A 17099-nucleotide genomic window follows, 5' to 3' on the forward strand; every position below is an offset into this window, starting at 1 on the left:
GTATCAAATGAGAAACATAAATCCAGAGTTACTTCTGTCCTAAAGGCAGCATTCCTAATTACTAAATATAATCAAAATGTAAAGCTAATGAACAATTTTGCTTCTGTTAATATGGTTTTCAACTACACATTTCCACATAGAACTGAAAACATTTACAAACATCAAGAAATTATTCTCATCAAATATAAAAGTAATCAGTGTATTACTAGGCATTTAAAAGTTTTAAGTTTCAGCTATTCTTTTAAAATATTTAAAAACAAAAGTATCCTTTGGCTTTTTTTTTTTTTTTAAGTCTATTTCACACCTAAAAAGATGTCAACTTAAAAAGGAAGTCTGTGGAAGGGGCACCTGGGTGGCTCAGTCGGTTAATTAAGCATCTGACCTCAGCTCAGGTCACAATCTCACGGTCAGGGAGTTCGGGCCCACACCAGGCTTTGTGCTGACGGATCAGAGCCTGGAGCCAGCTTCACATTCTGTGTCTTCCTCTCTCTCTCTCTCTGCCCGTCCCCCATATGTGCTCTATCTCTCCTAAATAAATAAACGTTTAAAAAATTAAAAAAAAAAAAATGTCTGTGGTAGAGCAAGGTGAACTGCCCTTGAACTTGACAGCGTTTAAATGTCTCTGAGGTAATTCCACAGCAAGTTACTAGAACTCCCTACTAATCATGCAAGAATTGCTCTCAAAAGCCTGTCACCACAAAACAGCACCAAGCATAGCTGCTTATCCCAAAGGCCACATAAATCCAAAACTGGACCCACCCATGACACTGGCCTCTGATCACTGTGCTCAGAGATCCAGAGACACCCTCTTGTGGTTAAACACACACACACACACACACACACACACACACCAAAAAACCAAATTCTGACTCCTATGAAATGAACTCTATTTTTTTTAATGTTTTATTTATTTGAGAAAGAGAAGGAGAGAGAGAGAGCATGAGTAGGGGAGGGTCAGAGAGAGAGAGAGATACAGAATCCAAAGACAGGCTTCAGGCTCTGAGCCAGCTGTCAGCACAGAGCCCAGCNGAACACTCTTAAAGAACGGTCATGGAACATTATCCATGTCCCATCACTAGAGAAATTATCCATCATAAAACAGGAGTGTGGCTCCTCCATTTCAACCATTCAGATACAAAATTTATATAGGAAAGTGCTCAGAGGCCACAATGAGAGACCCTGAGCATTCAGGACAAACATTCACCATTCTCTGTCTCTATAGCAGTTTAGTTACATCTTCCATATGCAGCAGTAACTTCATTTCTAAAAAGAAATATGATGGCCGATAACATTCCCCAAGGAAGCGCAAAGCGCCCTCCGAATTCTAATCTGGTAGGTGCAGACACTGTTCGCTGTTTGCCCAGAATATAACATATATAGCTGCTACACGGCCTGAACAGAAATTAATGAAGAGCCCACAACTGCTTCCTCCCTCTCCTGTATGCCCCGTTTGACAACGAGTAACCAAGCTTTAAACGTTTAATTTCCACAGACTGGCTCACTCCATCCACAATGCCATTGCCTCTGCACACCAGTCTTGGTTCCTCCTAAGGACAGGACAAGTGCAGTAGCCAAACTAAATGGTCTTCCCGTCTCCAACTTGTAATTTCATCCCTTCCCAGCTCCCGAACCCATCACATCTGCCCTGAAGGAAAACGAATGTCCTCTCCAAGCTGCTGCTTCCCAGCACGCAAAAAGGAAAACCAATTATAAGCTAAGTTCCTAGGCACTTTGAAAAATGACTATAGGTAAGTGAAAAGTCCTTTATAAACAAACAGAACTACGTTAAACTTACATAATCATGGGAGCAAAAGTGGTACCAATTTTCTTTAAAAAAAAAAATTATACAATATTACCTAATTCATTTTCATACCATTGTCCCAGAAACCACAGTACCATCCCAAATAACACCTGGGAAATAAGACACGGCACAAAAGGCATCCGTTAGTTAAAGATTTTAAGGTAAAATTCCACCTAGCCGGGTAAGTGCCAAACAGGTGTTTTGCCACAAACGAGCTTTTCATTACCAAAGCAAACACACATTTCTTCTGGGAGAAAGTCCTTCTGATTGTTTCAATCTGTTTATTTCATTGATCCATCAGGTGATTCCCTTCCTTATCAAGCCATGCAGAGAAGAGAAGCGCCAGGTTCTCTCCCAAGGTCATTTTTCTATACAGTCAGCGCACCTAAGCCTGGAGCCTTGCCTGCACACGGTGGGAATTCGGTAAATGCTGGCCAAAGGACAAATGCTTCCAAGCTACCAGACGGCCATCCCTAGCTCTAAAAAAGTAGATCTCCCTTCTTTTGGCAACTGATTCTAGATCTGGCAACTTTCAACATTAAAAAACCTCCTTTGGGTATGGAAACTAAAACTGCTGCAATTTAACCCGGCTTCTGCAGGTTCCTTTTCTTTAAAGGAACCACCTATGGGCCGCCGCTGGCGGTGGAAAAAAATAAAAACATAAAAAAATAAAAAATAAAGGAACCACCTATGGGCCACTTACTTGTCACAGCTCCGTTTTTAAATGACAAATTTTCAACAGGACTCGAAGTTTTTCTGTTTACTAGGTTTTAGGGAAGCTTTCTGAACTTTCTGAAAAGCGGTTTGACCAGATGTGTCAAGTGCTTCCAAATGGTTTTCCTCTGACCTGGTGACCCTATTCTGGATAACCTGACTTACAGAGACAATTCCAGAAGGCATCACAAGTGGCCTTCTGTGCTCCTGGCCTCACAGGCCATGGGTGGAACAGGCTGGTTTAAAGGCGGTGTCCTGGGGTTGCAGGAATGGGTCGCCTTGTATTTCTGGGTGAATCAGACACCCAAAGCCTTAGACATAAGAAAGAAAGAACAGCTTCGTGGTATCCGCTGCAGTACTAAGAACTGGACCCACCGAGATCCTGTCATAAACTGAAATGCTTCTCTGGTGACTAATTACCAAGCATTGACCATTTATTTCCAAAACTACTGATACTCCTATCCCTGTCTGTCTGCTTCACCGGAACATGCTGTGGGGAGTATTTAACAACATTTATTTACTGCAGGAAAAAAAAAAAGAAACATCCTGCTCTACATTTACAAATCACAACCAAGAGAAAAACCAAAAAACAACCTAAGAACTTGCCAGGCTCTTGCAGACTCCCTGTGCTCTACCCAATTCTTCAGATTCTCTTCTAAAAACCACTTCTCTCCCAGAGCTGAAACAAAGAGATGGACTCCAGGCTTGACCCCACCACCTTCAAGCCTGTCAGCCATCTGACTTCAGACAAATGTCTTTACTTCTCAAAACCTACTTCCTACCCTGTAAACTGGTAAAGCGGACATCATAATAGTATGGATATCAAGGTGAATGCGAGGATTACATGAGATAATCCGATGTGTACTTTGATTTCTCCAATACCCTGAACCTGTACTGGAACTCCCCTCCTTCCCTACACCCCCAACCCATCCGTCGTATTCAATCAAATCACACCGCTTCCCAATGCCGGTAGGGTAAAACTCACACCCCCATGACGGAGAATGAAAAGGCCTCCAGGACCCTGCCCCTGCCTTCCTTCTCTAGTTCATTCTCCACACACCCCCACCCCTACTTGAAACCACAGACACACCAAACTGTTCCCCAAACGTGCTGTTCGCCCTAGCACCCCACCCCTCTGCATCTGCACCTGCCCTCCTAACCTTCCAATGTTTCCCACTTAGCTCTCTTGTTCTTGGACATCGCTCCCACCCCTCGAATTCTCTTCAGCCCTAGAACTACCGCCTTGGACCTTGCTACAGACGGAGGGAGGTAGAACACCACAGTGGGACACCAGTCAGAGCAAACCCATCCTATTTGAAGATATCTGCTTGTACAGTAATAGTTCATAGTTACCAAGTACACAGTATGTGGCAGGCAACAAAATACGGGGTGTCAGTGAATGAACTTAGTTAAGCTTCCTAACAACTTTATAAGAGGCTACTTTTATTATCTCCTACTTTAGAGACGAGAAAACAAAAGCAGAGAGTAAAATAATTTGCCAAAGACCCACAGGCTGAGACAGCATACTCCACAAAACTCAGTTGAGTTTTACTCAAAAAGAGGTCATATAATAGGTGTACTTTGGCCCAACCCTCGAGCCAATGCTAACAAGCACTAGTGCCTCCTCTACGGCAGCATCTGGGGAGATTTTGTGCAATGCCTGGTAACGACCGGGCAGAAAGCAACACGGGAATATGTATGAATGGACCCCAACGAAAATGCCAAAAAAATTCATGGGGGGAAAAAAGCCAAGCAGTAGATTAGCGTGTTCTATCCAATATAAAATGAGAGACATACTTGGAAACTCTACCATAAGCTAACAGTAAAGAAAAACAGAGAAACTGGTGGTTTCATTTTCATGTCACACTGAAGGCGGAAAAATATTTATTTTTGCCCCTAATCTAATGATCTTATGAGAAATCTAAAATGTCCTAAATCAACTGCTTCAAGTTCATAAAGTCCAAAATCATTTCATTTCAAAAAATTCACACATATGTTCAAAATCTTCATTTGTTCTTTCTCTCCAGTGCCCCCTAATGGACAGAGATGAAAAGCAAAGAGAAAATGAACCCACAAATTATTCCAAACTTACCATACACTTGAAATTTGCTGAAATTAGATCTGAAATGTTCACACACACACACACACACACACACACACAAGAGGTAACTATGTGAGGTGATGGATTTCTTAATTTGATTGTGGTAATCGTTTCACAATGTATACACATATCAAATCATATTACACACCTTTTAAAAAATCAGTGTACAACCCTAACACATACAATCTGTCAATCATGCCTCACTGGAGAAACAATTATTCCAAACCTCACTCACTACAAACAAAGCTTTAAATATCTTCTCTGTAAAAATCCAGAAATCTATCCAAATCAGGTATCTCATGCACTGAAATCTATCCTGTTTTAAGACCGTTTTGCCACTAAAAAATACTCCAGATTCTTAATTAAGAGTCATAAAACTATACATTTGCTTTGACCCAATACATCAGTTTGGGGAAAATATAACCTAAGAACTGTTAATACATTTTTAAAAATAAAAAGGTCTCAGGCACCTGGGTGGCTTATTCAGTTGAGTGTCCAACTCTGGCTCAGGTTGTGATCTCGCAGTTTGTGATTTCAAGCCTCATACCAGGCTCTCTGCTGTCAGCGTAGAACCCACTTCGGATCCTCTGTCCCCCTCTCTTTCTGCCCCTCCCCCACTCGCACTCTCTCTCAAAATAAATAAACTTTTTTTTTTTTTTAAAAAGTAGAAAGGTCTCAAACCAGTGCTAATTTTGCCAGCAGAAAACCTGACTCAGCCTAAATGGCCAGCTCTAGGAAAATGTATAAACCAGTTTAAAATATCTAACCAAACTTCCTTCTCACTTTGACATCTGTCAGGCTTTTAGAGGTGATGACACACAGTCAGGTGCATGTTTGCATCTGACTCATACCTGTAAGGAAGGGAGAGGCCCCTGTTCCTCAGACAAGGGGATTAAGGCTGGGAAAGGTGAAGCTGTGCCCTCAGACCACTGAGTTACACACAGGCTGGGCCAATCCCAGAACCCACACTCCACGCACTTGTCATTCTTAATAGCTCCTCTGCCAGGGGCTTCTGAAATACAGGAGCTACTAAAAATGACAGACACAACCCACACATGGAAGTATTCAGAAATACAGAACAAAAGTGCTGCAACCACAGGGAAGATGGACAGCAATTTTAATTTTTTTTTTTTCATTTCTGAGAGAGAGAGAGTAACAGCGTGAGCAGGGGAGGGTCAGTGAGAGAGGGAGACACAGAATCCAAAACAGGCTCCAGGCTCTGAGCTGGCTGTCAGCACAGAGCTGGACGCGGGGCTCAAACCCACGAACTGTGTGATCATGACCTCAGCCAAAGTCGGACGCTTAACCGACTGAGCCACCCAGGCGCCCCAGATGGAGAGCAATTTTAAACTGAGAAGCAATTTTGGATACATTGGCTTAGAGTTTTACACCCAGCCGAGAATTTTTTGGTTATGAGCCTTACAAAAGAAGCCAACCCACCCAATATAAAAATGCACACAGGACAGGGCATAGAGAAAAATTTGGCCTTGCCCAAAGGGGAATCTGGCCATTATCCCCAGTTCCTGGAAAGTAACATGGAATCCCTTGGAATTTCCTGAGTGACAGCACCAACTCACAGTGGGCCCCTCAGATCGCACCTGACTTCAAGTGGGGGGAAGGTGCCAGAGATTGAGTTCAACACAGGGGCAGTCAATCAGTCATGGCTACAGAACGAAGCCCCAGTAAACACTGGACACTGAAGCTCAGGTGTCACCTCATCCTGATGAGGACAAAGGAACGCTTCTTGAATCTATTCTATGCGTTTCCTCCTTTGGCTGATGTTCTGTACCCCTTCCCAGCAACGAACCACAGCATGAGGACAACAGCTTCGGGGTTGTTCTGTGATTCTTTCTAGCAAAGTATCAGACCTAAGGGTAGTTTTCAGGAGCCCACTTTCCCGAAACTTGCTATTGGTGCCAGACGTGAAAGCAGTCTTGGGGACTATGCCCTGAGACCTTGTAGTTTATCTAAGTAGGGAGAAAGAGGTGGTTCACAGGAAAACATGTTCAACCTCACTCAAAATGAAAGAAATACAAATTAAAATCAGGTCATTATTTCTCACTTTTCAGGCTGGCAAGACTTAAAAGAGTGATCACGCCTGAGGGTTGGCAAAGGTATAGAGAAATAGGCTATCTCATCTCTCTCTTATTAGAAGAACTAAAAATGTTTTCAATTTTGTATAGGGCAATTTGGAAACATCTATTAATACTATAAAATCCCAGAGTGCCTGGGTGGCTCAGCTGGTTAAGCATCCAACTCTTGACCTCCACTCAGGTCTTGATCTCAGGGTTGTAAGTTCAAGGCCCAAACTGGGCTCTGCTGAGCATGGAGCTTACTTTAAAAAAAAAAAAAAAAAAGGTCCCTGGCTGGCTCAGTTGGTAGAACATACGACTCTTGATCTCGGGGTTGTAAGTTCAAGCCCCATGTTGGATACAGAGATTACTTTAAAAAAAATGCGTGTGTGTGTGTGTGTGTAAATGTAGACACAGATATAAAATCTCCTGTGATCCAGAAATTTCAATTTTATGAACTTATTCTTAAGATAAATTTATACCAGCCACAAAAAATATAAGAGCAAGAGTGTTCAAACTCTTAACTAAATGTTAATCAAGAGCCAAATACATTATGGGACATATTCCTAGACCACTATATAAACATTACAGTGAACCGGGTAACTCTGTATGACAGCACTGGAAAGCTGTCGTGTTAGATGAAAACAAGTAGTCTGCAGACTTGGGAGAACAAAATGATCCTGTCTGTGTAGCCAGAAAATCAAAGTCAGACCAAAACACAGGTGTGTTTTTAAGAGCAGTAAAACACCCGGACCAATACTGCCCAACTAGAAAGTCTGGCTTCCTGTGAAAAGCAGATTTAGGAAGAACAGGGGCAGGGAGCTGTATTCTTGGAATCTTTTAAACATATGTGAAGAGGGTATGAAATCAAGTGAAACTCCAAAGGGAGGGTCAGATCAAGTTATGAATTTTCAAAGGGAATAGCTGAGAACCAGAAACTTTAAAAACACCTCCCTCACATCAAGGATGTGAAAGGATAGAGCATACAGAGGTAAAGACAGAGATTTTTGAAAATATCTTTGGAGAATGTTGGTAAGGTATTTTGAGATTCCACTTCCCCTCCTCACATGGCTGGGGGATGGGGGGAGGGAGAAGGTGCCTTGTCACACCAGCGGGGCCCCTCAAAGAAGCTGCCTGTATGCCCTGCACTCCAGGGGCATCACTGATCGGTGTAGGACTCCTGCCCAGCAAAACCAGACACCAAAGGACTGACTAGTGTCCTTAGCAAGTGAGCACTGCAGCTGGGTAGGAATCAGCCTGTCCTCCCAGAATAAAGAACTCAGGAGTGTTCCCCTGGGAATGCACACAAGTGCAGGCAGGGGTGATCTTAGATGCTGACCAACTGGGCAACCAGAGAGGAGAACAGAGGGCAGACTTCAAAGAGAGGAAGCCAGAGGCACAGGGCTCAGAGGAAGCAGGGGCTACCACCAGCAGCACGCTTCTCAGGGTGCACCTGCTCAGTGCAAGGAACCCGGCAGGAGACGCCATGGACAAAGAAGCAGTGATGGGGCACCTGGGTGGCTCAATCGGTTGAGTGTCCAACTTCGGCTCAGGTCATGATCTCGTGGTTTGTGAGTTCGAGCCCCTCATCGGCCTCTGTACTGATAGCTAGCTGAGACCCTGGAGCCTGTTTCAGATTCTGTATCTCCCTCTCTCTAACCCTCCCCTGCTCATGCTGTCTCTCTCTTTCTCTCTCTCAGAAATAAATAAAACATTAAAAAAATGTTTTAATAAAATTAAGTTAAAAAAAGAAGCAGTGAGCATGCCAGCTGGAGGAAAAGTCAACTTTAAACTGGACGAGGGGAGAGAGCACACAGTCATCACCTTATGACAGTGCCACGTAAGAACTGCCTACTTCTCTCTCTCTCCTGCTCCCCATCCAGCCCCTAAGCAGATCCAAAACAGCAGGTAGCAAACAGGCCAGAAAGTAGACAAGAGGGGAGGAGTTTCACATTTGAGTTAAATAGGAAACTTTGACTTAGTTTCTTTAGGATTACTTACTACATATTACATAGACTTGAGCATCCTACTGTCAATTTATTAAGACTTTGTGTCTTAGGGGAGCCTGGGTGGCTCAGTGGGCTAAGCACCCGACTCTTGGTTTCAGCTCAGGTCATGATCTCACAGTTCATGGGTTTGAGCTCCACATCCGGCTCTACGCTAACAGTGGGGAGCCTGCTTGGGATTCTCTCTCCCTCTCCCTCTGCCTGCCTCTCTCTCTCTCTCAAAATAAATAAATAAACTTAAAAAAAAGAAATGACTTTGTGTCTTCAAGTGTCTGTAACACTTTATTACCAAAAATGACCAGAAGTGTCATGAAATCTGCCAGTTCTTCCTCCTGTGCAAGCTGAAAGGGACAGTAAAACTCAAAACAAAGCAGTTTCTATAACGGCCCAAAAGTAATCCTTATTTATAACACTGGCTATACCAGTATTTACTACTTTTAAAAGATTTTTCTGGGGGCACCTGGGTGGCTCAGTCAGTTAAGCGGCCGACTTTGGCTCAGGTCATGATCTCATGGTCGTGGATTCGAGCCCCGCGTCGGGCTCTGCTGATGGCTCAGAGCCTGGAGCCTGCTTCAGATTCTGTGTCTCCCCCTCTCTCTCTGACCCTCCCCTCGCACCCACACTCTCTCTCTTTCTCAAATATAAATAAAACATTTAAAACATTAATTTTAAAAAAGGTTTCCCTGGGAGAAAAAAAGTCTGTAAGATTTTTAAGTGAGATTGTAAAAAATACTTGAAAATATCACAAAGATTTTTATAATAGATTTGGGTGCATGTGAAACAAAGTTAAAATAAACATTCCAAATGCTAATAGTGATTTTTCTGGGGTGATAGAATTATTAGATTTTGGCCCTTTATTTTCTAAATTTTTATTTTTTAGCTATGTTAATTTGCAGTGAAAAAAATTTTAACCAGGCAAAATTAAATAAACATTAAATTTGTTTCCTTATATTACCATTTGTTAGAGTATGGGATGGGACCACCCTGAGTAAAATGAGAGTCCTAATGTTTTATGCAGTAAATAAGTTCTTAGGACCTTATATAATTCAAAACTGACCCTACCAAAAACTGGGAGATAGTCTCATATGGCAATATCATAAATTGTTTATTTTATAATTCAGTTGATACTAGATTTTTTTGTTTTGTTTTGGGAGCACGGAGAGAAAGTAGTTCCTTGCATACTTTCTATTTCAAATCCTCAGAAAAGCTAAAAGGTACAATGAAGACTGAGAGTCCCTTCCCTGAGATTCACCACTTCTGCTTGATCGTTACTGTCTACCCTTCCATGCACACACATACACATCTATAAAATACACGTGTGTGTATATGTAGAAAGAAAATTTTGCTGAACCACTGATAGACACTATAACACTTCACTCTTAAACACTATGGAACGCATCTCCTAAAAAACGATGTGACAGAACGGTAGAACTACAACACCATCATTACAACAAGGGAAATCAATGAAAATCCAATATTATCTAATAAAAAATCTATTTCAAATATCCTCAAATGTCCAGTCAATGACCTTTGATCTTTGATTCAAGATCATAGGTTACACAATGCATTTAGTCATGTTTCATTAGTCTTTTTCAACCTTGGACCCATCCTCACCCCATGTATTGTTATTGCTTTTGTCTATGACATTGACTCTTTTTTTAAAGAGTCTGGACTGTCCCACTTTTTGGATTTGTCTGATTGTTTCCCCATAATTAGATGTAGGCTAAACATTTTTGACACAAAACTACAGAGCTGATATTGTATACATCTCACTACCCATCATATCAGGAGGGACACAAGGTCATTTTAATACAAATGATGAAGCTAAATTTGACTGGTATAGGTGAAAATCACCTAGTCACTCCATTTGTAAAGGTATATTTTATCCTTTGTAATTAGCAATTAATCTGGAGGGCATTTTTCCCCCAGTGATGTATTTATTTTTGGCAGGTCTAAGTGGGTTAGCTTCTGGGATGATATTTTGAGAATATGTGCCTATATGTTCCCCAAAGGCATATCATGCAATCCTTGCTTAAATTAATTATTATACCAGGGACAGAAAACAAATGATTATCTAATTCTATCATGCCCTCTGTATTTCTTATCCAGAAACCTTCTATGAAGACTTTCTCCTGGGGCACCTGGGTGGCTCAAGTCATGATCTCACGGTTCAGGGTTCAAGCCCCGCATCGAGCTCTGCTGACAGCTAGCTCAGAGCCTGGAGCCTGTTTTAGATTCTGTATCTCCCTCTCTCTCTGAGCCTCCCCTGCTTATGCTGTCTCTCGCTCTCTCAGAAATAAATAAAACATTTTAAAAAATTAAATAATTTAAAAAAAAAAAGACTTTCCCCTGTAGCTCCCTTTTGTTGAGTAGCAAAAGGACTGATTTTTTTTTTTTGATGTAATACAATCCATTATGTCCATTATATAATCATTATGTTCATTTTTGGTGCTCAAAGTGTCCCCAGTGTGGCCTGTGGGAAACTCTTCAAGCTGGTTCCTAGGTCCTGTTGCCAGGTCTCCGTCAGTCGTTGAGGATCTACTTGCCCAACAAGATGTCCCAGGCCCATCTGTTACTCTCCCTTCCTCAACCCTTGAATCAGTTATTTCTCCAAGAAACCCGGATTCCTTTCAATGAGGTAGGATATTTAGAAAACAAGATGTGGGTGCTCACCATGTTTGTTTCTAGGTCTGTGGCCTAACAAAGAATACATCTGTTCTTTGTCCCCAGTTCCTGGCACAGAGTTTCAAAAAACCTTGGCATTTTCTACATTCCAGAAGGGTCATTGTTGTGCAAATGAGGTGACTGAGGGGGTGAGCCTAGATAGCTTTAGCACACAGGCTGGCCACCAGAAAGACAAACTCTGGGCCAGCTGGATCTCCAGGGAAAGAAACAGAGGAGGAGGTCAGCTAGAGAATCACATGGCCCAAGTCTAATCAATCGAGCCTACACGACAAAACCCCAATAAAAATTCTGGATGCTGAGGCGCCTGGGTGGCTCAGTTGGTTGGGTGTCCAACTTCAGCTCAGGTCATGATCTCGCAGTTCGTGGGTTCAGGCTCTGCATCAGACTCTGTGCTGACAGCTCAGAGCCTGCAGCCTGTTTCAGATTCTGTCTCCCTCTCTCTCTGCCCCTCCTCTGCTTGTGCTCTGTCTCAAAAATAAATAAACATTAAAAAAAATTTTTTTTTAAATTCTGGATGCTAACTAACTAGCTTCCTAGGTAGTGAACACACAGATATGATGGGAAGGGAGGATGTGCCTGGAATTCCACATGGTGAGGGCATGGAAACTCCCCAGTCTCCTCCCCACCCCTCTACTCTCAAAATTCCCTGTGTGTCTTTTCCACCTGGATGTTTCTAATTTGTATCCTCTGAAACTTAAGTATAGTGCTTTCAGTGAGCTCTGAGTCATTCTAGCAAATTACCGAAACTGAGGGCAATCACAAGACCCCAAAAGTAGGCCAGTTGGTCGGAAGTGCAGGGGGCCCCTACTTAGAGCTGCCGTCTGAGGTGGAGGCAGTCTTGTGCAAGACTATGCCCTAAATCTGCAGAGTCTGATGCTAACTCTAGGTAGCTAGTGTCAGAACTGAACAGAATTGGGTGTTCAGTGTTGTCAGAACATGAAAGTTTCTTTCTGTAAACACAGCCACAAAATACTGTTTTGTACACACATACCAAATTACAAATGTGCAAATGTGCCATGACAATATAAACATACTTTTTTAGAAAAAACTCTTATGTTCAGATCAACCTCCAAAGGAAATCCAACACCACATGAAAATCACATAAATACACTCGAATCCACCTTATTTTTCGCAGATGCACAACAGGGTCTATATTGTGGGGATGTATCTTGTTTTTCTCAACCAGTCTCTGGCAGCTGTTTGCTATATATCCTTGTGGCATAACCTTGTGCGCCTGCTGTTTGGTATGTGGAAAGATGGATCTTCGAGGCAAATTCACACAGTCAGGCCTGCTGCATCATGAGTAAATGTGTGTGAATCCAAAGCCCCTCCACACAGGTCACACCGTTCTGGACTCCCCTCGGCAAGGTGTGAGCACCTGTTTTCCCAGAGCCTCACCAGCTACGGAAGCTGTCCGATTTCTGAACTGCTGCTATTTTGGTAGGTGAGAAATGTATGCCAGAATAGTTTTAATGTGTATGTCTTTTATTAGGAGTGAATTTGAGCATTTTTTTCAGATGCTTAAGGTCTATTTGTAGAGCTTTTTCTGAGACTTGCCTATTCAGATGTTTGGCCAATGTCTTCTATTAGGTTTTAGGACTTTTTTCTTTTGATTTTTAAGAGTGCTCTGTATAGTAGAAAAATAAACCCCTTCTTTATTACATAAGAGGCAAATATTTCCCCTTTTGTAATTTTTTTGAAGTTTATTTATTTTTTAAAGAGAGAAAAAGAGCACACGTGCAAGCAGCAGAAGGGCAGAGAAGAAAAGAGAGAGAGAGAATCTCAAGCAGGCTCCATGCTTAGCACAGAGCCCAATGCCAGGCTTGATCCCACTACTGCAAGGTCAGGACCTGAGTCAATATCAAAGAGTCAGATGCTTACCCGAAGGATGACTGAGCCACCCAGGAGCCCCATACTTTCCTATCATTTGTCTTTTGATATGCTTATAACCATGCAAATCTTTTTAAAACTCATTGGTAAATTCAACCTTTTCTTGCTTCTAGATCTTGAATCATACAGAAAACTTTTATCTAAGTTATAAAATAATGAGTCTGATTCTATTACTTATAAATTTTTTTCAACAAGTTCTCTGACCCAATTGGGAGTACACTGTGATGTATGTGAGAGGCACAGAGCCAAGTAAACGTTCATAGATAGCTCTCTGGTTGTCATGTGATTCCCCTGCCAGGGAAAAGAGATGCCACCTTTATTATATATGAAATCCCCATATATTCTTGGATCTACTCCTGGTATTTTATTCTGCTGCATCAATCTGTCTCAACAAGAGCCAAAACACAGGGGTTTTTTTTGTTGTTTTGTTTTTGTTTTTTTAATGTTTATTTTTGAGAGAGAGAGAGACAGACAGACCAAGTGTGAGCAGGGGAGGGGCAGAGAGAGAGAGAGAGAGAGAGAGAGAGGCAGAATCCAAAGCAGACTCCAGGCTCCGAGCTGTCAGCACAGGGCCTGATGAGGGACTTGAACTCACAAACGGTGAGATCATGACCTCAGCTTAAGTCGGACACTTAACCAACTGAGCCACCCAGGCACCCCCAAAACACAGTTTTAATTACAGATGCCTCGTAGTAAGTTTCACTATCTGGTAGCGCTAGTCTTTCTCATCATTATACCAAGGATTTCCTAACTATTCTTGCATGTTTATTTTTCCACATGAATCAACCAGGCTAGCTCTAGGGAAAAAACAGTTACTGAAACTTCTAATGAGATTTCATCAAATTTACATATTAACTTAAAGAGAAGTGGCATCTTTAGAACAGTGAGTGAGTCACCGCATCTAAAAACAAGAGATATCTCTGTTCAGGAATGTTTTCGGTTTCCATCATACAGATTTAGGATCTTTCTTTCTAAATTTATTTTTAAGTACTTATTTATCTGTTATACAGCTGTTGTAAATGGGGCCTTCTCTTCCACTACGGCTTCTAACTGGCTATTGCTTGGAAATATAAAGGCTATTGGCTTTTTACCTTATTATATCCTGCTACCTTCCTGATTTCTTTCATCTGAGTTTGTGTCAATTTTATCATTGATTTTCTTGGATTTTTCTGTAGTTTTACTTCTTTTGTTTCTAAAGCTTGGGCACTGGGCACAATTCCAGTGTAGTATATTCTCATTTCCCAAAACTCACACATAAATGGAGTCTATACACTTTTATGCGATTGGGTATATCATACGACTTCCATTTCACATCACTGGAATCTGCATGGACTCCTGCTTCACCGTAGTCTCGCACTCATCTCAGCAAGGACAGCCCCAAATGATGTTTCCTACATTCCTAGGGCCCCCACCCACACTGATCTCAACACCCACAGACCAACGTGCTTCCCTAAGCCCAATACCACTCCGTCTATGTGAGGCGGAAGCAGCTTTAAGAGAGTTCCACTTTGGGGGGGGGGGCGCCTGGGTGGCTCAGTCGGTTAAAGGTCCGACTTTGGCTCAGTTTGTGATCTTGCAGTTCATAAGTTCAAGCCCCATGTCAGGCTCTGGGCTGACAGCTCAGAGACTAGAGCCTGCTTCAGATTCTGGGTCTCTCTGCCCCTCCCCAGCTTGTGTGCTCGCGCTCTCTCTGTCTCTTTCTGTCTCTCTCTCTCAAAAATAATTATAAACATTAAAAAAAAGGAAAGAGAGTTCCACTTAGAATCTCAGCACAAGTCCATCGTCACCCTGTTCACCCTGTCTCCTCAGCCACAACACTTGACGTCTCTCTAACCATCCACCCTTCCCTCAAGTCCTGCCCTAAAATCTACCTGTCCTACTACAAGCTCATTTTCACAGGGCTTAGAGGGAAGATTTTCACAAAGCTCATGTGAAAATGGCAAAGAAGTATAAAACTCTCAAGACAGGAGGCAAACGTTAGATGTTAGCTAACAGCGGGATCCAGCTTCACGATTTCCCAAAGTTACAGTACCTTTTCCTTCTTCACACAATTCATAATTCTGCCAAGGTCCTCGACATCAACGACAGAATTGAGATTCTGGTGGTCCTCAGCACCAGACTCCTCCTCACTGGTGCTCTCAAAGGGCTCTTCCTCCTGGAACATCAATGTTTCAGAAATACATTGTTCGAAGCAGCAAGCCTCCCAAACTGTTGAGTTCATGGGACAGATCCGAGATAGTTTCGGCTACAGGTTTAGCAAAGTATGGCCCGCAAGCCATATGCGGCCAGCCTCCACCCAAATCTAAAGGCAGCCATCACTTACACATTATCTATCGCTACATTCTTAGTACGGTGGCAGGACAGACAGCTGTAACAGAAACGATGTGGCCCACAAAGATGGAAATATTTCCTAGCTGGCCCTTTACAGAAAAGCTTCCTGACCTCTGTTTTAGACACAGAACCAACCAGGCTTCATGAAGAGCTAAATGCAGGAATGAGGGAAAGGAAGGAACTAAGCATGGCTCTTAAGTTTCTTTTTTAAGTAATTGAGATGGTGGTGCTGTTCACTGAGATGAGAAAGATTTGGGGAGAAACAGGCCAGAAGAGTGGAAATGAAAAGCTCCATTTTGATTTTGTAAAGTATGAGATGCCTCAGACCCCCGAGCAGAGATTTTGAAGAGGATGCACATAAGAGAACAAAATTTAAGGCAGACCTCAGAGACGGAAATATAAACCTGGGAATAACTAGCATACGGACAGTACTTAACAGCCATGAGACGAGGGAAGATCACCCAGGAAGAAAGTATCAACAAAGAAAAGAACCTCATGCCGAGCTCTGAATCATTTCAACACACAGAGGTTAGATTAGGAAAGAAGACCACAGGTGATAGAGGAGGAAAACCACGAGAATGGTACCGTGAAAGTCAAGAGAAGAGTTATTCAAAGAAGGAGTCAGCGGTATCAAATCCTGGTGAGAGGCCAAGCAAAATGAAGGCAGAGAACTACCCATGGGTAGGTCCTTGGGGTCAACACGATGCCCTCGGACCTAGAAAGGAGCAGCCACCATGGGGCAGAGAGCCAACGCGGAGTGGACGAGCGTGCACTGGGGCTTCTGCTTCCAGCTGCAGGGTGTGAGGGACACTGAACACCCTTCCTGTGGCAAATCAGCAACACAGAGTAACAATATTCCAGTAGCACAATTTTAGGTGTATCACTGAGTTGACAAACATGAGGAATTGAAAGTGGACCAGCGTGAACTGAAAAAGGAATCCTAAGAGGTAAGTGAGAGATGGAGTGGGGAGCATCTGCTGAACTTCAGAGAAGCTACTCTGACAGCTGGACAGGACCAGGGAAGAGGAAAGTCGAGGAAAGAATCTAGGAGGAGAGTCTAACACAGAAGACCAAAGTCAAAGCTGGGGCCCCGCAAGGCTGCAGCTCTCATGAACACGTAAACTAGAAATAAACGTCCCAGGCAAGAGGAGAAAGCAGGAAGTCTTGGGGGAAAAAGAAGAGCCAAGAATAGGTGGAGGGATTTTATTCAAAGGTTCTAAAGTTTCTGGGAGGGATAGAGAAGGATTTTATTAAAAAAAAAAAAAAAATGCAGAACCAAATTAAACCGAAATTCCCAAAAGCAGCACTCTAACTAGAAGACAACAGATCACTGTGTTTAACTTGGGGGGGGTGGGGAATTACTCCCAGCTACGACTCTGTACTCAGTGAAGCATCAATCAACTATGAAGGCAAGATAAAGACATGTAGATATAAACATTCTGAAAATCTACTTCCAAAACAACCTTTCTCAGAGAACTACTAGAGAGCGTGCTCCCAAA

At 42.6% G+C, this 17099-nt stretch overlaps 1 protein-coding gene across 1 annotated transcript in view; it reads right to left on the reverse strand.

Moving 5' to 3' along the window:
- Positions 1–17099, reverse strand: part of LOC144242885 (S-adenosyl-L-methionine-dependent tRNA 4-demethylwyosine synthase TYW1) — a 199107-nt gene that overhangs the window by 166468 nt on the left and 15540 nt on the right. The window contains exon 7 of the mRNA XM_077777913.1: positions 15302–15424. Coding sequence (XP_077634039.1) covers positions 15302–15424 — 123 coding nt within the window. The remainder of the gene's footprint in view (positions 1–15301; positions 15425–17099) is intronic.

This window comes from Crocuta crocuta, unplaced genomic scaffold (genome assembly GCF_008692635.1).
Source record: "Crocuta crocuta isolate KB4526 unplaced genomic scaffold, BGI_CrCroc_1.0 scaffold217, whole genome shotgun sequence".
NCBI lineage: Eukaryota > Metazoa > Chordata > Mammalia > Carnivora > Hyaenidae > Crocuta > Crocuta crocuta.